The 23,043-nt window shown below is 45.3% G+C and overlaps 1 protein-coding gene across 12 annotated transcripts in view; it reads left to right on the forward strand.

The window, feature by feature from the left end:
* The window catches only part of cep170aa (centrosomal protein 170Aa), a 67,779-nt gene extending 45,242 nt beyond the window's left edge, over nt 1–22,537 (forward strand). For 5 of the 12 annotated variants that reach the window (XM_021576350.2, XM_021576360.2, XM_021576359.2 and 2 more), the window contains 11 exons: nt 6,079–6,674; nt 8,519–8,662; nt 11,481–11,616; nt 11,751–13,319; nt 13,634–13,684; nt 16,095–16,350; nt 18,542–18,752; nt 19,170–19,426; nt 19,533–19,626; nt 19,752–19,803; nt 20,021–22,537. In XM_021576350.2, the coding sequence (XP_021432025.2) occupies nt 6,079–6,674; nt 8,519–8,662; nt 11,481–11,616; nt 11,751–13,319; nt 13,634–13,684; nt 16,095–16,350; nt 18,542–18,752; nt 19,170–19,426; nt 19,533–19,626; nt 19,752–19,803; nt 20,021–20,289 (3,635 nt within the window). In that variant the 3' untranslated portion in view covers nt 20,290–22,537. The remainder of the gene's footprint in view (nt 1–6,078; nt 6,675–8,518; nt 8,663–11,480; nt 11,617–11,750; nt 13,320–13,633; nt 13,685–16,094; nt 16,351–18,541; nt 18,753–19,169; nt 19,427–19,532; nt 19,627–19,751; nt 19,804–20,020) is intronic. The other 7 variants (XM_021576351.2, XM_021576352.2, XM_021576353.2 and 4 more) reach the window with 7 other exon arrangements.
* Nucleotides 22,538–23,043: the final 506 nt, after the last annotated feature.

A 23,043-nucleotide genomic window follows, 5' to 3' on the forward strand; every position in this document is an offset into this window, starting at 1 on the left:
TACAGTATGGCTCTCTGCCCTACATAATCCCAGAGACTACATACAGTATGGCTCTCTGCCCTACCTAAACCCAGAGACTACATACAGTATTGCTCTCTGCCCTACCTAAACCCAGAGACTACATACAGTATGACTCTCTGCCCTACATAAACCCAGAGACTACATACAGTATGGCTCTCTGCCCTACATAAACCCAGAGACTACATACAGTATGGCTCTCTGCCCTACATAAACCCAGAGACTACATACAGTATGACTCTCTGCCCTACATAAACCCAGAGACTACATACAGCATGGCTCTCTGCCCTACATAAACCCAGAGACTACATACAGTATGACTCTCTGCCCTACATAAACCCAGAGACTACATACAGCATGGCTCTCTGCCCTACATAAACCCAGAGACTACATACAGTATGGCTCTCTGCCCTACATAAACCCAGAGACTACATACAGTATGGCTCTTTGCCCTACATAAACCCAGAGACTACATACAGCATGGCTCCCTGCCCTACATAAACCCAGAGACTACATACAGTATGGCTCTCTGCCCTACATAAACCCAGAGACTACATACAGTATGGCTCTGTTAATGGCAGTCAGAATATTTGCTATTTCCTCGGGATTAGTCACCAGTACTTCTAAATCCCCCAGCCGTCTCCCAGCTCTGACACCCATTGTCTGAGCTTAGCATGGATGGCACAGTGGGCTACCTGCCTGTCTACCTCCCCCATTCTCCATTCTCCCTGCCTAAGGCACTCATTTTCTGCTGAACACCAAGGAGCCAGGCCACATCATCCCATCTCCATGATGATTCATCCACATAGTGCTTTAGTTGTGCTTTCCCTTTGTTTCATATTTTAATTGGAGCCTGGACACTATCTCTGTCTGCATCTTTATTACCATCACTGGGCCTTTTGTAATGCACTTTTTGGGTACGACAACATGAATCTCTCTCTCTCTCCCTCTCTCTCTCTTTCTCCCTACCTCTTCTACCTGCTAACTGCTGAGTAGGGTTATTTTGCTGTGGGATGCTATTTGACAGGACTCAGGAGAGAGTGTGGGTTGGGCGCTAGCTACTCTTTGGAGCTGGCTAATTAAATGGCTGCTAATTTATGGTGTGCGATAGCTGTGTCTGGGGGTGGGGCGCAGACAGGATGGTATGAATAGAGATTTATGAAGCACATAGCATGTATGAAGGTGAAGTCAGAGGCTGAGCTGCTGAGTGCTACAGTACATACAATGCTGCTGGACAATGCAGTCTTTCCAGTTTTAGGTGTGGCTCCTGTACTCGGTTTCTGGTGTTTATTCTGAAGCTGTACCTTCCAGAGGCTGTGGTGAGAGTCTAGCTGTGGGACCGAGAGGAGGGAGGAACAGGGGTCGGTGTTGAGGTTGGAGTTGTCATGCTGCAGGCGGTCAGGACTGGGAGCTTAGCAGCCTGGTGTGTGTATAAACCGTACATGTGTGTCTGAGTCGTGCTCAATGGTTCTCAGTGCTGCCGTCAGCCCCAGGGACAGAGAGCTGTGTGTGTGCCGTCAAGCGTGAGGACGGGAAAGCGAGACGAGCCAGAGGCTGCTGTGTTAATATTCATGTTCTCAGGTGGGTCTCTGAAACACAATGGAAGGAGAGGCAGGTGGTGCACGGGGTGCATGGGGATCGCCTGGAGATACTGTGTAGCTTTTACACTGCAAAGTAAGGGTTAACTTTGTTGTTTGTGATGTAAATTAACCAACCGTTTAATAATTATGTTACGTTTTGGTGGTTTTACTCACTTACTGTAGAAGGTTGTGAATGGTCTTGTGTGATTTTACACTGTGTTTGGAGATTTGACATTTGTCGGTGTGTAGTAGGGTTAACGCTGCTGTGTAGTAGGGTTAACGCTGCTGTGTAGTAGGGTTAACGCTGCTGTGTAGTAGGGTTAACGCTGCTGTGCTGTGTAGTACGGTTAACGCTGCTGTGTAGTAGGGTTAACGCTGCTGTGCTGTGTAGTACGGTTAACGCTGCTGTGTAGTAGGGTTAACGCTGCTGTGTAGTAGGGTTAACGCTGCTGTGCTGTGTAGTAGGGTTAACGCTGCTGTGCTGTGTAGTAGGGTTAACGCTGCTGTGCTGTGTAGTAGGGTTAACGCTGCTGTGCTGTGTAGTAGGGTTAACGCTGCTGTGTAGTAGGGTTAACGCTGCTGTGTAGTAGGGTTAACGCTGCTGTGTAGTAGGGTTAACGCTGCTGTGCTGTGTAGTAGGGTTAATACTGCTGTGCTGTGTAGTAGGGTTAACGCTGCTGTGCTGTGTAGTAGGGTTAACGCTGCTGTGTAGTAGGGTTAACGCTGCTGTGTAGTAGGGTTAACGCTGCTGTGTAGTAGGGTTAACGCTGCTGTGCTGTGTAGTAGGGTTAATACTGCTGTGCTGTGTAGTAGGGTTAATACTGCTGTGCTGTGTAGTAGGGTTAACGCTGCTGTGCTGTGTAGTAAGGTTAACGCTGCTGTGCTGTGTAGTAGGGTTAACGATGCTGTGCTGTGTAGTAGGGTTAACGCTGCTGTGCTGTGTAGTAGGGTTAACGCTGCTGTGCTCTGTAGTAGGGTTAACGTTGCTGTGCTGTGTAGTAGGGTTAACGCTGCTGTGCTGTGTAGTAGGGTTAACGCTGCTGTGCTGTGTAGTAGGGTTAACGCTGCTGTGCTGTGTAGTAGGGTTAATGCTGCTGTGCTGTGTAGTAGGGTTAACACTGCTGTGTAGTAGGGTTAATGCTGCTGTGCTGTGTAGTAGGGTTAATACTGCTGTGCTGTGTAGTAGGGTTAATACTGCTGTGCTGTGTAGTAGGGTTAACGCTGCTGTGCTGTGTAGTAAGGTTAACGCTGCTGTGCTGTGTAGTAGGGTTAATGCTGCTGTGCTGTGTAGTAAGGTTAATGCTGCTGTGCTGTGTAGTAGGGTTAATGCTGCTGTGCTGTGTAGTAGGGTTAATGCTGCTGTGCTGTGTAGTAGGGTTAACGCTGCTGTGTAGTAGGGTTAATACTGCTGTGCTGTGTAGTAGGGTTAATGCTGCTGTGCTGTGTAGTAGGGTTAACGCTGCTGTGCTGTGTAGTAGGGTTAACGCTGCTGTGCTGTGTAGTAGGGTTAATGCTGCTGTGCTGTGTAGTAGGGTTAACGCTGCTGTGTAGTAAGGTTAACGCTGCTGTGCTCTGTAGTAGGGTTAACGCTGCTGTGCTGTGTAGTAGGGTTAATGCTGCTGTGCTGTGTAGTAGGGTTAACGCTGCTGTGCTGTGTAGTAGGGTTAATGCTGCTGTGCTGTGTAGTAGGGTTAACGCTGCTGTGCTGTGTAGTAAGGTTAACGCTGCTGTGCTGTGTAGTAGGGTTAATGCTGCTGTGCTCTGTAGTAGGGTTAACGCTGCTGTGCTCTGTAGTAGGGTTAACGCTGCTGTGCTGTGTAGTAGGGTTAACGCTGCTGTGCTGTGTAGTAGGGTTAATGCTGCTGTGCTCTGTAGTAGGGTTAACGCTGCTGTGCTGTGTAGTAGGGTTAATGCTGCTGTGCTGTGTAGTAGGGTTAACGCTGCTGTGCTCTGTAGTAGGGTTAACGCTGCTGTGCTGTGTAGTAGGGTTAATGCTGCTGTGCTGTGTAGTAGGGTTAACGCTGTTGTACTGTGTAGTAGGGTTGACGCTGCTGTGCTGTGTAGTAAGGTTAACGCTGCTGTGCTGTGTAGTAACGTTAATGCTGCTGTGCTGTGTAGTAGGGTTAACGCTGCTGTGTAGTAGGGTTAACGCTGCTGTGTAGTAGGGTTAATGCTGCTGTGCTGTGTAGTAGGGTTAATGCTGCTGTGCTGTGTAGTAGGGTTAACGCTGCTGTGCTGTGTAGTAGGGTTAACGCTGCTGTGTAGTAGGGTTAATGCTGCTGTGCTGTGTAGTAGGGTTAACGCTGCTGTGTAGTAGGGTTAACGCTGCTGTGCTGTGTAGTAGGGTTAATGCTGCTGTGCTGTGTAGTAGGGTTAATGCTGCTGTGCTGTGTAGTAGGGTTAACGCTGCTGTGCTATGTAGTAGGGTTAATGCTGCTGTGCTGTGTAGTAGGGTTAATGCTGCTGTGCTGTGTAGTAGGGTTAACGCTGCTGTGCTATGTAGTAGGGTTAATGCTGCTGTGCTGTGTAGTAGGGTTAACGCTGCTGTGCTGTTTAGTAAGGTTAACGCTGCTGTGTAGTAGGGTTAACGCTGCTGTGCTGTGTAGTAGGGTTAATGCTGCTGTGCTGTGTAGTAGGGTTAATGCTGCTGTGCTGTGTAGTAGGGTTAACGCTGCTGTGCTATGTAGTAGGGTTAACGCTGCTGTGCTGTGTAGTAGGGTTAATGCTGCTGTGCTGTGTAGTAGGGTTAACGCTGCTGTGTAGTAGGGTTAACGCTGCTGTGTAGTAGGGTTAACGCTGCTGTGCTGTGTAGTAGGGTTAATGCTGCTGTGCTGTGTAGTAGGGTTAACGCTGCTGTGTAGTAGGGTTAACGCTGCTGTGTAGTAGGGTTAACGCTGCTGTGCTGTGTAGTAGGGTTAACGCTGCTGTGCTATGTAGTAGGGTTAATGCTGCTGTGCTGTGTAGTAGGGTTAATACTGCTGTGCTGTGTAGTAGGGTTAACGCTGCTGTGCTGTGTAGTAGGGTTAACGCTGCTGTGCTGTGTAGTAGGGTTAACGCTGCTGTGCTGTGTAGTAGGGTTAACGCTGCTGTGCTGTGTAGTAGGGTTAACGCTGCTGTGCTGTGTAGTAGGGTTAACGCTGCTGTGCTGTTTAGTAAGGTTAACGCTGCTGTGCTCTGTCGTAGGGTTAACGCTGCTGTGCTGTGTAGTAGGGTTAACGCTGCTGTGCTGTTTAGTAAGGTTAACGCTGCTGTGCTCTGTCGTAGGGTTAACGCTGCTGTGCTGTGTAGTAGGGTTAACGCTGCTGTGCTGTTTAGTAAGGTTAACGCTGCTCTGCTCTGTCGTAGGGTTAACGCTGCTGTGCTCTGTCGTAGGGTTAACTGTTGTTTTGTTGGCTGTCTCCTGATGTTGTATATTACAGTTAATAACGTTATTTGATTGGATGTGCCTCTGTACTTTGTAGGGTTAACTGTGTTGTTTGTTCTGTACTGTGTAGTAGGGTTAACTGTGTTGTTTGTTCTGTACTGTGTAGTAGGGTTAACTGTGTTGTTTGTTCTGTACTGTGTAGTAGGGTTAACTGTGTTGTTTGTTCTGTACTGTGTAGTAGGGTTAACTGTGTTGTTTGTTCTGTACTGTGTAGTAGGGTTAACTGTGTTGTTTGTTCTGTACTGTGTAGTAGGGTTAACTGTGTTGTTTGTTCTGTACTGTGTAGTAGGGTTAACTGTGTTGTTTGTTCTGTACTGTGTAGTAGGGTTAACTGTGTTGTTTGTTCTGTACTGTGTAGTAGGGTTAACTGTGTTGTTTGTTCTGTACTGTGTAGTAGGGTTAACTGTGTTGTTTGTTCTGTACTGTGTAGTAGGGTTAACTGTGTTGTTTGTTCTGTACTGTGTAGTAGGGGTAACTGTGCTGTTTGTTCTGTACTGTGTAGTAGGGTTAACTGTGTTGTTTTTGCTAGATGTGTCTATGTGCTGTGTGTGATGAGGTGGAGGAGTTGCAGTCTGTCTCATGTGGGGCCGGGCCAGCCAGCTCTAGTCACTCAGAGACAGGCAGCGCTGTGAGGCTCCTAACAGTTCCTTTGTCTGGGGCTGCTGCATGAAAGGCCTCTGTCTCCAGAGCGGCCTGGTGATTTCTGCCTCTGAACCCACCACTGTCAGGTCTGATTTCATGCTATTTCCTGAGCCCCCGCTAAAGAATACCCACTTTCCCTCCTCCCTCCACCCTTCCTGCTCCTGATCCTTCCTCCAACCCCCTCCTCTCTCCCCCTCTGCCCACTGAGGAGGCAGGGCTGGTATTACTGTGGCTGGGTGAAGTCTGGAGTGCTGCCGCATATTGGATTGCATCATAGATGGCTATGGAGGCCTGTCCTTCTCGCTTTCTCACTCTAAGTCATAATTAGCAGTTGAATGGTCAGAGGTTAGATGTTTAGTGTTTCCTGTATGCACAGTAACTCAGGTATGTGCTCTCCTCTTTTTGCCCTCCCAGGCAGCAAGCATGAGGATGGCACCCAGAGCGACTCCGAGAACGGAATTGGTCTGCGCTTCGGCAACCGGAGGCTGGCTTTGGAGGAGAGGCTGAGGGTGGCGCAGGGAGGACAGGGGGGTCAGGGGGGCCGGACCACCAGCAACAGGACCGCCTTCATGATCGAGTTCTACGATGATGACAACTCCCGCAAGCGACGATCCTACTCCTTCTCGCAGACTGCACCGCTGCTTGGGGGCGCGGCCGGGGAGGCTCTGTGCCCCACGCCCCCCTCCCACCCTAAGTCTCCCTCTACCACAACCACAGCCACAGACTTCAGCAAGGCCCCGTTATCAGCGGCCCTGATAGCGGGTGCCCCCACGGCCGCCCGGGTCCTGATGAAGCAGAGGTCTGAGGACCAGAGCATAGGAAGGAGCTCGGTCAGTACAGGTCACCAGACAATTGAGCCCAGCCCCAGTGAGGAGGGTTTGAGGACCCCTCGGTCTCAGGGGGACAGGGACAGAGAGCAGGAGGATGACCAGAGCGATAAGGGAACCTACACCATTGAGCTGGAGAACCGCAACCCTGAGGAGGAGGAGGCCAGGCGCATGATAGACAAGGTATGGTCAGCTTTCTGAAGTATTTTCACACACCTCAAGGATTTATCTTTATGGGTTGGGTTGCTGTGAATACGATTGCAGGTAGGAAAGCTGACCTGGTTTGAATGTAAGAATGGCCAAGTTCTATGTGTCTTGAATTAACTGTATAAAAGGTCATGTTGTTTTTCTTCAGTTTTCTAAAATGTCCGCCATAAATAACATCCACTAAGCATGCTGAGCTTTTGAAGCTGTAATGACCTGTCATAATGAATTATTACATCGCTATTTTCCGAATGAAAAGCATTTTACTATGTCCTCTGATGCTCTGTGACCCATGGGTAAAAGTACATTAGATTTCATTTTGTAATGTATTTTATTTCCAACTGAATGTGGTCGTTGCGAGACCAATTTAAAATATTTACATTGTACAATATGTAGTCTAAAGCTTTTATACCCTGAAGGTCTTGATCAGGCACTCACTAATATACACATTTTCAATGGTATATTAACAAGGAAATGTTACTGTCAGGAAATGGTATACCCAGCAGCATAGGTCTTTGCCCTGATGTGGCGGTCAATTTCCCTTAAGTCTCTCTGTTCTAATTAGCTCATATAAACAGCCACACACAATGAGAGGGTGAGCTATATAACCTGCTGCATAACCTGGCTGTCACAATCCAGTGCAACAGCTGCCATAATAAAAACCACAGTTAACACAGCACAAGACTCAATCATAAGACTCATTCATTAGACTCACGCACAAGACTCATTCATTAGACTCACGCACAAGACTCAATCATAAGACTCACGCACAAGACTCATTCATTAGACTCACGCACAAGACTCATTCATTAGACTCACGCACAAGACTCAATCATAAGACTCACGCACAAGACTCAGTCATAAGACTCACGCACAAGACTCAATCATAAGACTCACGCACAAGATTCAATCATAAGACTCACGCACAAAACTGAATCATAAGACTCACGCACAAGACTCAGTCATAAGACTCACGCACAAGACTCAATCATAAGACTCACGCACAAGACTCATTCATATAAGACTTACGCACAAGACTCATTCATAAGACTCATGAGTAACTCCCTTAAGCATACACAATTTAGAAAAGATGAGCAGAAGTGTCATCATCCATCCTCGCCTTCTTCCAAATGAACTGTTCTATTGACACCTAGGGACTAGTTTATGATCATAATACCTTTGCTGCAAAACAAGGTTAGCCTCTAGCTAGCGCTCACTCTGACCACAGCATTCCACATGTTACATACCGCTGTAGAGCGAATCTAATGGGGCTCACCATCGAGCTCTCTCCATTATTCCATTGTCTTCCAGGGAGTTTAGAAAACCACCGGTTTGCTTATGTGACAGCTGCCTGCATGCTTTCTCATGCTGAATGAAAAGATTTCTCAAAGGGCGAGTCTCAGAAGTAGAGAAGTAAGGATTTACTGCCAGTTTAAGATTCCCCCCAAAAAGCTGTTTAAACTCTTAAACATGTAGCCCTGAGATGTCATTTTTGACTCATTAAATATTTATATGGGACTTAAAAGATGGCAATTGGGGCATGGAGTAAGTGGAGAGGGGGTGGGGCATTGGTTGTCAGATTTATTTAGAGCATAGGCTGGGAAGTGTGATGATGGTAATTCCTATAATTAGCTGACACAGTAATTGGCACACTGCTCCCTGTCTTTTTACATGTCCGTTATGGATGTGTGAAGTGTATAGGGGCAGTGCTTTGATCCAACTGGCCCTCATGTTGGTCCAATATCAGCCACCTTTGTCTATGTAGTAGACTACCGTGAGTGGCAGTGATGAGTCATCAAGCTCTTTATTTTCTTGATGCTCAGGTGTTTGGGGTGGAGCAGAACCGGGATCCGTCTGTCTCAGGACCAGTAGAACACCAACAGGGAGAAGTGGGGAAGGAGAAGAAGGAGAGGAAGAAGACCACAGAGACGGGAGAAACTGAAAAACCAAGCTGCCTTCCATCTGAGGTAAAACACCCCTTCCATGGAGACACAAATTATTATACCCAATCTCTCACAGCTTTTAGTCATCATAGTCACCATAGCATCTACAGTTGAAGTCAGAAGTTTACATACACTTAAGTTGGAGTCATTAAAACTCGTTTTTCAACCACTCCACAAATTTCTTGTTAACAAACTATAGTTTTGGCAAGTCGGTTAGGACATCTACTTTGTGCATGACACAAGTCATTTTTCCAACAATTGTTTACAGATAGATTATTTCACTTATAATTCACTGTATCACAATTCCAGTGGATCAGAAGTTTACATACACTAAGTTGACTGCCTTTAAACAGCTTGGAAAATTCCAGAAAATGATGTTGTGTCTTTAGAAGCTTCTGATAGGCTAATTGACATAATTTGAGTCAATTGGAGGTGTACCTGTGGATGTATTTCAAGGCCTTCCTTCAAACTCAGTGCCTCTTTGCTTGACATCATGGGAAAATCAAAAGAAATCAGCCAAGACCTCAGAAAAAAAGTATGGTTCATCCTTGGGAGCAATTTCCAAACACCTGAAGGTACCATGTTCCTCTGTACAAACAATAGTACGGAAGTATAAACACCATGGGACCATGCAGCCGTCATACCCCTTAGGAAGGAGATGTGTTTTGTCTCCTAGAGATGAATGTACTTTGGTGCGAAAAGTGCAAATCAATCCCAGAACAACAGCAAAGGACCTTGTGAAGATGCTGGAGGAAACAGGTACAAAAGTATCTATATCCACAGTAAAACGAGTCCTATATCGACATAACCTGAAAGGCCGCTCAGCAAGGAAGAAGCCACTGCTCCAAAACCACCATAAAAAAGCCATACTTCGGTTTGCAACTGCACATGGGGACAAAGATCGTACTTATTGGAGAAATGTGTGCCAAAATTCACCAACTTATTGTGGGAAGCTTGTGGAAGGCTACCCAAAATGTTTGACCCAAGTTAAACAATTTAAAGGCAATGCTGCCAAATACTAATTGAGTGTATGTGAACTTCTGACCCACTGGGAATGTGATGAAAGAAATAAAAGCTGAAATTAATCATTCTCTCTACTATTATTCTGACATTTCACATTCTTAAAATAAACTGGTGATCCTAACTGACCTAAAACAGGGAATTTTTACAAGGATTAAATGTCAGGAATTGTGAAAAACCGAGTAAATGTATTTGTCTAAGGTTTATGTAAACTTCAACTGTATCTCATTCAGTGATGTGATGCTTGAGAAATGTAAACATTACTGAGATTCATTACTATGACCCTGACGTAGTTGGGTGGAGTCGCTCGCTGTCTTTTTTCTGTGACCCTCAGATTCCTTCTCAGGGACGGGACAGCCTCTGAAGACTGTTGAGTGTTAATATGCCAAAATAGCATTTATTTTCCAGTGGAACTCCCATTGTTTTCGCGTTCTGAGGGAAATGATGCACAAACCAGAAATGAGTGACAGAGGCCTGTCTAAAGTGGCATATCTATTTACTCTGAATGGAGGAAAGCAGGAGCTCCTGATTGCATTAAGATGACTCTGTTGGAAGGGGAGTAGTGGACTAGTTGTGTCAGCCAGGCACTCCCTGACTTGACCACTTCCTTGTTATTGACAGAGTAGGCCACTCAGGGCCTGACCTAGTTCATAGAGCGATGAGAATGACACTTTTCCCCCTCCAGGCAAGTTCCATTCAAGCACGAGGGGAGGACGGAGACTGTATATACAGTAGGCTACAATAGTCTATGTGGATCCCTGATCTCAATATTCTGTTCAGTACTATTTCTGCTATTCTGTTCAGTTACTATTTCTGCTTTAGCTTGTGACTTTCTGATAGGACTCCATGCAAAGGAATACACTTTGGCTTTGTGAAAACAATATATTCTCCTCAGTAGCACTAGAGTGTACTAATAAAAATGGATATAGCCAGAGACCGATCATTTGACATTCCCATGCTTAGTTTAAAATATGAATCAGCTAATACATAATGAATATGATTTAACTCTTCAGGCTCATCACTGAAACATAAGACCATTCAGAGGTGAACGAATGGCAGCAGAGTTGTGTTCTGTGTCCTCCCTGCTACATGTGGATACTCCCTCCAGCTCTATGTGGCCAGTAGCAGAGTTGTGTTCTGTGTCCTCCCTGCTACATGTGGACACTCCCTCCAGCTCTATGTGGCCAGTAGCAGAGTTGTGTTCTGTGTCCTCCCTGCTACATGTGGATACTCCCTCCAGCTCTATGTGGCCAGTAGCGGGGATGTGTTGATTTGCTAGGTTAACTGTCTCTTCCCATAGCCGCTGTATCTCTGAATGGGGTGAAGTGCCATGAGTCTGTCAAGAGAGACTAGGATAACTCTCTCTCTCTCTCTCTCTCTCTCTCTCTCTCTCTCTCTCTCTCTCTCTCTCTCTCTCTCTCTCTCTCTCTCTCTCTCTCTCTCTCTCTCTCTCTCTCTCTCTCTCTCTCTCTCTCTCTCTCTCTCTCTCTCTCTCTCTCTCTCTCTCTCTCTCTCTCTCTCTCTCTCTCTCTCTCTCTCTCTCTCTCTCTCTCTCTCTCTCTCTCTCTCTCTCTCTCTCTCTCTCTCTCTCTCTCTCTCTCTCTCTCTCTCTCTCTCTCTCTCTCTCTCTCTCTCTCTCTCTCTCTCTCTCTCTCTCTCTCTCTCTCTCTCTCTCTCTCTCTCTCTCTCTCTCTCTCTCTCTCTCTCTCTCTCTCTCTCTCTCTCTCTCTCTCTCTCTCTCTCTCTCTCTCTCTCTCTCTCTCTCTCTCTCTCTCTCTCTCTCTCTCTCTCTCTCTCTCTCTCTCTCTCTCTCTCTCGTCAGAGTGTGTCTGAGAACCCGGTGGCAGTGGGCAGTAGTCGCTGGGTGTCTCAGTGGGCCAGTCTATCTGCTAACCACACCAGGACTGACCCAGAAGGGTCTGGGGCTGAGTCACCTGCCTTCGTCCATCAGCAGAGAGGTACAGTAGGGCTCCTATATTTATCAAAACCAGGATCATGTGGATCTGCATCTGTATTTGTGAAGGTGTATTTTCTTCACATAATAGCAGAAAACTAGAAATGTAGCTTTACTATTTTTGTTTATTTCTGCCAGAAGCGGATGCCTTTGAGTCGGGTGTGTCCATCCGAAGCGCCAGCTCTGCCACCTCCAGTCTCACAGAGCGCAAACGCAGGACCCTCCCCCAGCTCCCTATCGACGACCCCCGGGCTAAGCCAGGGAAGAGCTTGTCCGGCCTAGGCCTGCATCGCTCAGAGATCGGAGAGAAACAGGACACGGAGCCCCAGGAGAAGAGCCAGGTGGAGCATAAAGGAGACGGGGCGTGCTTTACCTCCATAGAGGAGGGGGATATGATGAAGGGCAAACAGAAACAGACCAAGGCCCCGCTACAGGCCTCCTCCAAGCCTCCTCTTAGACCTATGAGCAGCAGTGAGAAGAGGTCCGAGGAGAGAAGGAGGCGGGCGGAGGACAGGATTCAGCACCACATCAAAGAAGGAGTGGACGGGGGGGAGAAGTCAGGTGGCAAACCTTTGGTTCGCCAGGGCAGTTTCACCATCGAGAAGCCCAGTGGTGTGGTGCCCATTGAGCTGATCCCCCGGATCAAATGTGGTGCTGGTGTCCTGGGCCGCGAGCGCAGCGACTCTGTGGGCAGCATGGACACAGCCACCCTGCTGAAGGACACAGAGGCTGTCATGGCCTTCCTGGAGGCCAAGCTGAGGGACGAGAATAAGCTGGACAGATCCAACCGGGCAGGTTCCATCTCCCCCGAGTCAGACGTGGACACGGCCAGCACCTATAGCCAGGTGGCAGGGGAGGGAGAGAAGAAAACAGCCCACCAGAAACGCCGCTCCCTAAGCAGCCTGCACAAGGAGAAGAGCAACCTGAGCTCAACCTCCAAAACCGCTGCCAGCACCAACGCCCGCGAGCGCCTGGAGAGAAAGACCAAGACCAGAACTGATCCCAGCCGGCCAGATGTCCGCCGCTCCGTCCAGCCTGCCTCCTCGCGGGCACGCCAACCATCCCAGGACCTCACGGATGACGATCAGACCTCGTCTTTCCCCATCTCCGACATCCTCTCCTCTGACCAGGAGAGTTTGTATAGTCGCTCGTACGGCCGCAGCCACTTCACCTCTACGGATGACCTGCTACATTCAAAACTGGAGGCCAAATCCAGCAGCAAGACCAGCTCCAGTAAGTCCAGTAAGACCCTCCAGGCCGCCACAGCTTCCTCTCTGGGGAAACAGGCCTCTCTGCCCCAGCCACGGCCTACCAGAACGTCCCTGCTCCGCCGGGCCCGGCTGGGGGACACGTCCGACACAGACCTGCCTGATGCAGACAGGATGTCTGTGGCCTCCGAGGTGTCCACCACCAGTTCCACATCCAAGCCTCCGTCTGGTCGTAAAGGCCCCTCGCGGCTAGACATGCTGGCCCAGCCCAGGAGGACACGGCTGGGCTCCATCTCGGCCCGTAGTGACTCAGAGTGTACTGTGGGCCGGAGCAGCACCTCCTCCCCTCGCCTGTCTGCAGAGACCGCCCTGCGTCTGGGACTCCGCTCCTCCACCCCCACCGACAACAAAATGGCTCCTCGCATGAGGGCCAACAGTGTGTCCAAGCTGACCGAGGCCAAGTCCAGAATCAGCCCCTCCATCCACAGCACTCCCTCAGGTGAGATCCTGCTCTCATCTCCGATACATTCCCTCTGATATAAGGTACAGCTTGAAACATTCAGTATTCTATTATTTAATGTAAAAAACAGTTAAGGGGTAAAGGAGCAAGTCAAATGCTATGTGTGTTCTTTTCCCAGCCCTTTGTCTCCCCCCCATTCTGGTGTAAAGGAATGTTTATGATTTTTCCACTATTACATCATTGCAGTTTTTGGGTAGCTTCTTGTCCTTTCTTGGTCATTGTTTGTCCTTGTCCATGTGTGTGTTGTGATCAGTGTAAATCACTCTCATTGTCTGGCTGTCTGTCCTGTTCAGAGAGACCTCAGCCTGAGCCTGAGCCTGAGCCTTCAGAGGAGGAGCTCATGGGTACTGTACCAGAGAGAGCTCTGTGTGTGTGTGTGTTTAGTGTGGTGTGTTTAGTGTGGTGCGTTTAGTGTGGTGTGTTTAGTGTGGTGTGTTAAGTGTGGTGTGTTAAGTGTGTGTGTGATGTGTCCCTCTCTTCAACCTGCCACTACAATGATAACCCTAATGCTCTACTCCAACCTTATATCTTATTGGAACTGTTTATGTCTGTTAGATGTAGAGGTACCCTAAATTACAATGGACACAAGTTTCAAATTGGATAGAAGTGAATTGTTATTTGCCCAAACCCTCTTATTGGCTAAAAGCTGACCAATCTTTTATTCAGTCTTAATTGCCAATAAGCTAAGAGTTACAGAGCCAAAATGATTACATCAAGTGTTACTGAGCCAACCTAACATCATTGCTGATGCAAGACGAGCAAATGTTGTAGGAAGCGCTGGATTGTGTTATTTAGTGGCTGTACTCCGCCTAGTGGAAATATGAATTTAAGACATTGTCATAGCATATTAGAACTTGTCATGTAGTTAAGTAAAATGTTATTGCAGTGAATCCAATTGATATATTTGAAATCTAGAGAGAGCATTAGGTCATCCATGTACAGGCTACATTAGGCCATTAGGCGCAGATGTGACATTGTGATCCCACTGGGTACAGACATCAGTTCAACGTCTATTTTTAATTTTACCTTTGGTTGAGTTGTCAGCTAACGTGAATTCAATGTGAAATCAACAAACAAACAAAAAATCACTGTGTTATTGGATTTAGGTTCAAAGACTTTTTGCAAATCTAATCAGTTTTCCATGTTGATTCAACATTATCACATCGATTTTTTTGTTGTTGAAATGACGAGGAAACAACGTTGATTCAACCAGTTTTTGCCCAGTGGGATGGCTTAACACATTACCTAAGATAAGTAACTAATCCACCATGAGTGTGGCAGTAACCTCACCTTCTAACAGAGCAGTACACTCTTTTCCTAAGAGCAGTACACTCTTAGGAGAACCCTTTTTGGTTCCAGGTAGAACTCTTTTGGGTTCCATGTACAATATAACCCTCTGTGGAAAAGTTTCTACATGGAACCCAAAATGGTTCTACCTAGAACCAAAAATGGCTCTTCAAAGGGTTCTCCTATGGGGACAGCTGAATAACCCTTTTAGGTTCTAGACAGCAACTTTTTTTTAAAGAGTGTCGTCACTGGAAACAGGAAACTGAGACAGTCAAGCACTGGATTCAGGCCTACCTAGGAAGATACATTACAATCAATCAAATGTATTTATAAAGCCCTTTTTACATCAGCAGATGTCACAAAGTGTTTATACAGAAACCCAGCCTTAAACCCCGAACAGCAAGTAATGCAGATGTAGAACCACGGTGGCTAGGAACAACTCCCCTAGAAAGACAGGAACCTAGGAAGAAACCTAGAGACTAACCAGGCTCTGAGGGATGGCCAGTCGTCTTCTGGCTATGCAGGTGGAGATTATAAGAGTACATGGCCATTAAGGCCGGATTGTTCTTCAAGATGTTCAAACGTTCATAGATGACCAGCAGGGTCAAATAATAATCACAGTGATTGTACAGGGTGCAACAGATCAGCACCTCATAGCCAAGCATTCAGAGGTCGAGACAGCAGGTGTGGTAGAGAGAGAGAGAGGGAGAGGGAGAGTCAAAAACAGCTGGACCGGGACAAGGTAGCATGTCCGGTGAACAGGTCAGGGTTCCATAGCCGCAGGCAGAGCAGTTGAAACTAGAGCAGCAGCACGACCAGGTGGACTGGGGACGGACATGAGTCATCAGGCCAGGTAGTCCTGAGGCATGGTCCTAGGGCTCAGGCCCTCTGGGAGGGGAGGGAGAGAGGGAGAGAGAAACAAAGAGATAATTAGATGAAGTATACTTAAATTCACACAGGACACCAGATAAAACAGGAGAATTACTGACCCTAGCCCCCTGGCACATAGACTATTACAGCATAGATACTGGAGGCTGAGTCAAGGGGGTCGGGGGACACTGTGGCCACAATACAATAACTTACTATAACAATATATGTTAATATTGTCTAGCTAGAGGGAGAGAGCAAGTAGTATACCTTGATTATGTGCCACTGTTAAAACCATATACATTTCCACTATCAGACCACTTTCCATCAGCCTCATGTCAGGCTATCAGCCTACATTCCACCAGCCTCATGTCAGGCTATCAGCCTACATTCCACCAGCCTCATGTCAGGCTATCAGCCTACAGAATATCTTGTCTATGATTTGTCTAGAGGTCAGAGTTACAGAAATCTGCTTGGCTTTAACTTTAAGATAGAATGCTTTAGACACTGTGAGCATCCGGTGCTTTCTGAGTGAGTGAAATAACTTCAAACAAAACAGAAATTATCTCTTGATAACTATATCTTTCTCCCTGACCTTAGCCTCTAACAGGTGGAGACGGCTGCCCCCAGAGTACGGATCCACCTCAGAGGAGGAGTTTGGCTCCAACAGGAACTCCCCCAAACCTGGGCGCACCCTGCGCCCCCACTCGGTCCTGAGGGGTACCAGACTAGGGGGCTCCACCAGCAGCCTTAACTCTGGTCAGGTTGGCCCTGGAGGCATGGTCCTCAAACACCGCATGAGGGAGCAGGAGGAGTACATCAAGGACTGGACTGCTCACAGCGAGGAGATTGCCAGGTACTCATCTTCTCCGACTTACACATACTCACACATGCATACACAAGACTGCACGGGTACATACACAAACACATATACACACACCTCAGCTAGCATATAATGTTCTAGGAGCCATATGTTTCTTAGAGCTTGGTGAGAGCGTGGCTGTCCTATGGTTGTTTTGCATACAACCTTCCCACAACGTTCTGGGAACGGTACAGGATACCCAGCTAGCAGTTTTGTTGAAGCTGAGAACGGAATGCATATTTTTTAAATAACATTCTTAGAACGTTCTTTGAACGTTACTAATGTTTTTTGTGTTCTGAGAAACTTGCAGAAAACATTATGCTGAAGAACTGAAATTCCCACAGGAGAAAGGTGTTTCTTAACATTCTCAGAACAATTTGAGAACATGACTTTAAATAGAACCATAAGGAAACCTGTAGAAAACGTTATGCTGAAGTACTGAAATTCCCACAGGAGAAAGGTGTTTCTTAACATTCTCAGAACAATTTGAGAACATGACTTTAAATAGAACCATAAGGAAACCTGTAGAAAACGTTATGCTGAAGTACTGAAATTCCCACAGAAGAAAGGTGTTTCTTAACATTCTCATAACAATTTGAGAACATGACTTTAAATAGAACCATAAGGAAACCTGTAGAAAACGTTATGCTGAAGTACTGAAATTCCCACCTATGTTGTTAAGTGTGTTCAGGTGAGTTGGCTGCCCCCACTAATTGGCCATGCCTGATCTCAATGAGTGATTGTTTTCTTTTAAAATTGGGGCTTGTTTGAATAGACTAAAATGGACAGCTTTGTATGAATTAAAAAAACATGACATGTGAGCTCCATCCTGGTGGTGCAGTGGACTAATTCCATGGATAGATAATAGAAGATCATAGGTTTGAATCTCACCGACACAGTGCCACAATAAAAAATCAATATGACTGATGCCTAAGCAAATTCATTTCCATGTGCCCTATCTGTACATGGAGTTCAAAACAGTTAACCCAAACTAAGCTAGCAGCATTATTAAAAGCATTATTGAAACATGTTTTCAGAACATTATTTAATGACCTTTTTAATTTCCGTTCTCAGAACGTAAACTTTCAGGGAACCATAGTAAATAGTTGTCAGAACCTCCCTGCAACCTAAAAATGTACACTCCCAGAACAGGCAAAATGTTCATTTAAAAAACGTTCAGTTTTACCGGTCTGGAAACTTATGGCTTCATTCCCAGAACTAATGGGAAACAAAAAACATAAGTTCCCACAACTTCCATGGAACCAAATGTGCTAGCTGGGGGACACACAAACACACACACAAGAATCCATCTACTTTTACTCATTCATATCACAAATATTTGTTATTTGAATCCACAAGGAAGTTCAGTTCAGTTTATATGCCTCATGGACATGGCACAATTGGTAAATAAGATACTATCTGTAGATAGGGCTGCCCAATGAATGGCTTAGTGTTTTCTCTCTGATCAAACAACGGTCATCTTTAGTAAGTCCACTCTAACTGACTCTGTTCTGTGAAGCTGTAATAAATGGTTCCCGACTCAGCAGGGACTTTCACACAGTATGGTGGTCATGAGATAGAACCATACCATCTTAGACATAGAGCTCCTGTGTTCTCCTGCATGGAAAGGCTGGTTTATCATCAGTCACTGTCTCTCTCCTCTTCCCTGCACCCCTCCTCTTCCTGCATATCTTCCACTTGATCTAGTAGTCACAGGGAGACTGAACTGAGCAGACAGCAGTGAGAAAAGGATTGATTCAACCAGCCTCATAGAGCAAGCACAAGGACTTTCTTACGCATCAGACAAGGACATTTAAAGTAATGGAGGACAATATTAGGTTATCGTAAGCAGCTCTTAGTGAAGCATTTTTGAAGTTCAGGTTCCTTACATAAAATGCTTGTAAAGGATGTGATCATTTACAAGTGAATATTGTTAATTCACATTGAAAATGGTCCTACCTCCATCTAGTGGACAGCATGTAGAATGGTTCTATGAGTTGTGCTGTGTCAGTTAATTAATTATACATTAAACTAATTGCTTTTTGTTAAGCCTGACATGCAGATGTTTCTCAATGTCTAATGAGTAGTCTTGGTTTATATCATTGTGAGACATCTGTTTGTGTGTACTGATTTATTGAAGTGTCACTCTCTGCCCAGTTCCAGCAGCCCGTCTGATGTATCATAGGTTATTTCCCTGTGTGCGCAGGATCAGTCAAGACCTGGCCAAGGACCTGGCCATCCTCGCCCGGGAGATCCACGACGTGGCCGGAGAGATCGACTCGGTCAGCTCCTCTGGAACGGCTCCCAGCACCACGGTCAGCACCGCCGCCACGACGCCCGGCTCCGCCATCGATACCCGCGAAGAGGTAGGCCGCACGCAGGAGGGCATGCAAAAGGTGCTTGACATTTACTTTATTCTCTCCTACCTTCCTTCCTTCCTTTTCTAAACTACTAACCCTCAATGGCTTCTGCTTCAGCATCACTTTGTCTTTGATCTGCTGCCGAAGGTGTGGACTGTGAACTGGCATTTCTTGTATCCCATTTTGAGTATACCTGCTGTATACTGATCAGATATGACTAAAAGGTGTATTTGCATTCTCTTAACAAGCTTTCATTGATCTTTCCCTGCCAACTTCTTTAATACCTAATTCATAACTTTGTAACTCATAACTATGATAACCAAGTTAATCTGTAGCATGGCCATAGCATACATACATTCATACAGAGAAGATACAGTATAAATGTTCCATTCATGGTTAACAATCATATAGCTGCCCCATATAACTAACAAGGTCTTCCCCTGCCCCTCACAGCTGGTTGACCGTGTGTTTGACGAGAGCCTCAACTTCAGGAAGATCCCTCCCATGGTGCAGAACAAGGCCCCTGAGATAAACGGACGCCCTGTGGAGCTCCGTCCCCGCGCCCCAGACAGCCTGGACTCCCACTCTGCCCTCCGCAGACGCACATGGAACAGGGATGAGGCGGTGGTGGACAGTCTGCTGCTCACATCTGTCTCTCAGCTGTCAGCTAAAATCAGGCAGTCTGTTGACAAAACAGCAGGAAAAATACGGTAACAATCAAGCTCTTTAAGTTGTTTATATCTGTATATCTGAGAGATCAAGGAGAGATCAAGGAGATATTAAGCAAAGCAACTTTATGGTCTATGATTTTTCCAGAATATTGTTCAAAGACAAGGACAGGAATTGGGATGAGATTGAGAGCAAACTCCGATCTGAGAGCGACATACCACTTCTCAAAACCTCTAACAAGGTAAGGAAGAAACGGGTTATAAATGTATTTTTTCCTTATTTATTTTTATAAATAAATTGTCATAACGAAGCAACCTTTTATTCCTCTCTCGTGTCCCTGCCTTCCCCTTTTCTCTCCTGGAACAGCAGATCTCCTCTATCCTCGTGGAGCTGAAGAGAGTGGAGAAGCAGCTACAAGGTAAGATAGCATGGTAGACCACCACTAAGAAGACTCTGTGGGCAGTAGTATTGCAAATAGATTCAGACTTATAAACACATTGATTCAGACTTATAGATTCAGACTTATAAACACATTGTTTCACTATATACATTCCACTTGCTTTATCATATACTGTATGATCCCAATCAAACACAAGCTCACCCATTTGAACCAATCTCCTGTATTTCTCATTCAGTGATAAATGTAATGGTGGATCCTGACGGCACCCTGGATGCCCTGAGCAGCCTTGGCCTGACTAGCCCCCTTACACCCAAGCCCACTCCTGGTTCTCAGGGGCCCCAGGAGGCCCTCCCAGGCCCCACAGCATCAGCCAGGGGCAACACTGCCGCCTCAGCCCCCACTGAGGGGTCAGGGTCAGGGTCTGGGTCAGCCAGAGACCTGGGAGGCCTGCAATTCAACCGCATCCACCCCAGTGGAGAAGAGAGTGCCATCCCCCAGAAGTGACATTCACACCCTCTGCGCAGCTTCAAATGTAGAACACCCGCCTCAAAGAACAATTTCCCCTCTTTCTGAATTTTTCTGAATGAAGATCCACCACCCTATAGTCTACTGTATGTCAGAACCCAACAGGACAGGCCTTAAGCAGGATTTCTTCCCTTCTCTTTAGACGTACAGTCATGCACGCATGACTAAGTGTCTGCTAAATGGCATATTATTTATTCATGTCAATGGACATGAACAACACCACTAAGTCAAGCAGCTCGCATCAATCGATACACACAGAGGAGTGGCAGTCAGCAATGTGTGTGGTCGAACTCTAGCCAGGCATATTTGCATTCTGGAGTTTGGTTACCATCCTCCTCCATGCAAACTGGCCACAGACACACCCTGTGGTAAAGACAACTTCTAGAGTGCCTCCCATCTTTCTTCTTACCCTTCGTACTGGCACCAGCTAAACAGTGAACACTTTGTATTTGTGTCGCAACAAGTAGCATTGACATTTAGGATCAAGATCGACTGAGTAGAGCGTTCTCTTTCGGAAAACTTGTTTGTGTCATTGAAATTAATCATACTAATTTAGTAGGAGTTGTCGATTGTATGAAAACAATTGCTTTCAGGAAAACAAATGTTCTTCTTTTACTATAGTAATTCAAACTTACCAAAGCTAACAGTACAGATTTTTTTTTTTATGTGAGCCAAGTTTCCTGAAGTGAAATAAGTGTACTGTGGAGCAAACTCAAGAAATGTTATGTATTGTATTTTGAATGGCAATTTATCTGTTTTGCTGGTAATATGTTTTCTATCTGTTTTCTGCACACATTTGACTAAAATACTGAATTTCAACTTTTCTGAGCAGTTATGTACCCAGCGAATCAACTACATTGTTATGGTGATGTGCAATTCACACAAAACCATTTTGATACTGTTTAAAACGGTTTTAGACTATATTACAGTACAATTTTAAACTATGTTACATTACAGTGCTGCTTGTATGTAGCCTAAGCCTGGTCCTTGACCTGAGTGACATATTTCATATGATTTGCATTACTTGATATGTGGTGTCTTTGCAAACTGGAAGTGGAAACGAAAATCTGACTATGACCCTATTTGTTTCAGCTTGGGCTGTTTTGAATCAGCCTTATTTACTGTAACAATTCATACAGTAACATGCTATTTTTCTGGACTCCATAATAGTTTACAAGATGTCCACCCTGAATGGCCTTGGTTGGAGAAAGCTGGTGGGTCTTCTTTCAAAGGGGCCTCTGTCTGTTTAGTGTTTATTTACAAGGACTTTTTGAAATTGTATCAGACAACATGACTGCAAAGAGCTTTACTGTCAAAGCGTCATTCGCTGTGGCCACTGTCATTACTTCACGTATGAATGATGATCATAAAGTCATTTGATTTCTTTCGCAAGCCTTTTACTGACATTGAATCACTCACTCTTCTACATTTCCATAAGGGAGGATGTTTTACTCATGCGGTATGTGTGTATAGACCTAGACCTCCTCGTTGAGTTTGCTGCTTCTCTGTAGTTCCTTTTTGGAGGGTTAGCCTGACCATTGTACAAGCCTTTCCATGTAAAGTTATGTGTTGTAGTATAAAATAATTCAAGATAGTGCAACAGTATTTAGACACTTAAGCAATAGTGAAGTTAGGTACCAGAAGACATGCTCTCCATCTTTTCTGCTTTGTATACAGACTTTTGATGTCACTAAGTGCCCAGTTTGAATAGTAGAATGGCATTCTTTTTAAATTATGAGTAATCATCAAGTAGTGGGCTGAAATGATATAATTTTGCACATCGCAGTGTGAGAAAATATGAAATGTGTCAAAGGCTCTTCAAGTGTCACCATGAGTGGTTTTTGGATACAAAAGGACAAAACCAAAAACCTAAATTCAACAACAGATATCAAAAGTAGATGCCTTGCCTCTGTGTAGCTATTCTCAGTACACTCACTATCTTAACCATAACCTTCATGTTTGTCAGTATATGAAAAAAAGAAAAAAAAGAAAGCAATGGTAAGAATTAAGTGCTCAGTACACTTTTTGGGGGGTTATTTTTAAAGTTTACACATTTGTTATCTTCTCAGTGTTTTACTTTTCTGTTTCATGTTTTGTATAAACCACAACTTTATTTATTTTGTTGTTCATTCAATGTATTTTGTTGTTGCAATTCATGTGTTTTATGTTTTTTTTGTTATTTTACATATGTTACTTATTTTCAATAAAATAAAAAGTGTTGATCCTTCCCCGATTGACATTTCTTTTAGCTGGAGAAACAAAACAGGTTGGTATCCAATTAGTTAAGATAGAAATGCCATTCAAACTTTAAAACAGGCAGACCGGTCTGGAATACTTGAGGCGTGGTTGTCCTTTAAAGGTCCTTTACAAACACCAAACCAACGTAGCATCTACAAACAGACTGAACACAGAGTGTTTGTCAAAAGATTGTTGATACTGTTTTCACTTATTGAACTATAACCATTTCATTCCATGGACCCAGTTTTCCTGGAATGAAAATTAAGCAGTGACTAGGACTGGCCAAGGGGACCCCAAATAACATATTTATAAAATAAATAAACACACCTAGCAATAGTTATGCAATGTGACCTATATGTCACATCTGGTAGAAAGGGGAGCAAACAGTTTCAACGATTTGTATTTCTGCATTTTGAACTGTCATTAAGGCAGCTACTTAGAATAATCTCAAATATAAAATATATTTTGATGTGTTTAACACTTTTTTGGTTATTA

Source organism: Oncorhynchus mykiss, chromosome 20 (assembly GCF_013265735.2).
Source record: "Oncorhynchus mykiss isolate Arlee chromosome 20, USDA_OmykA_1.1, whole genome shotgun sequence".
Taxonomy (NCBI): domain Eukaryota; kingdom Metazoa; phylum Chordata; class Actinopteri; order Salmoniformes; family Salmonidae; genus Oncorhynchus; species Oncorhynchus mykiss.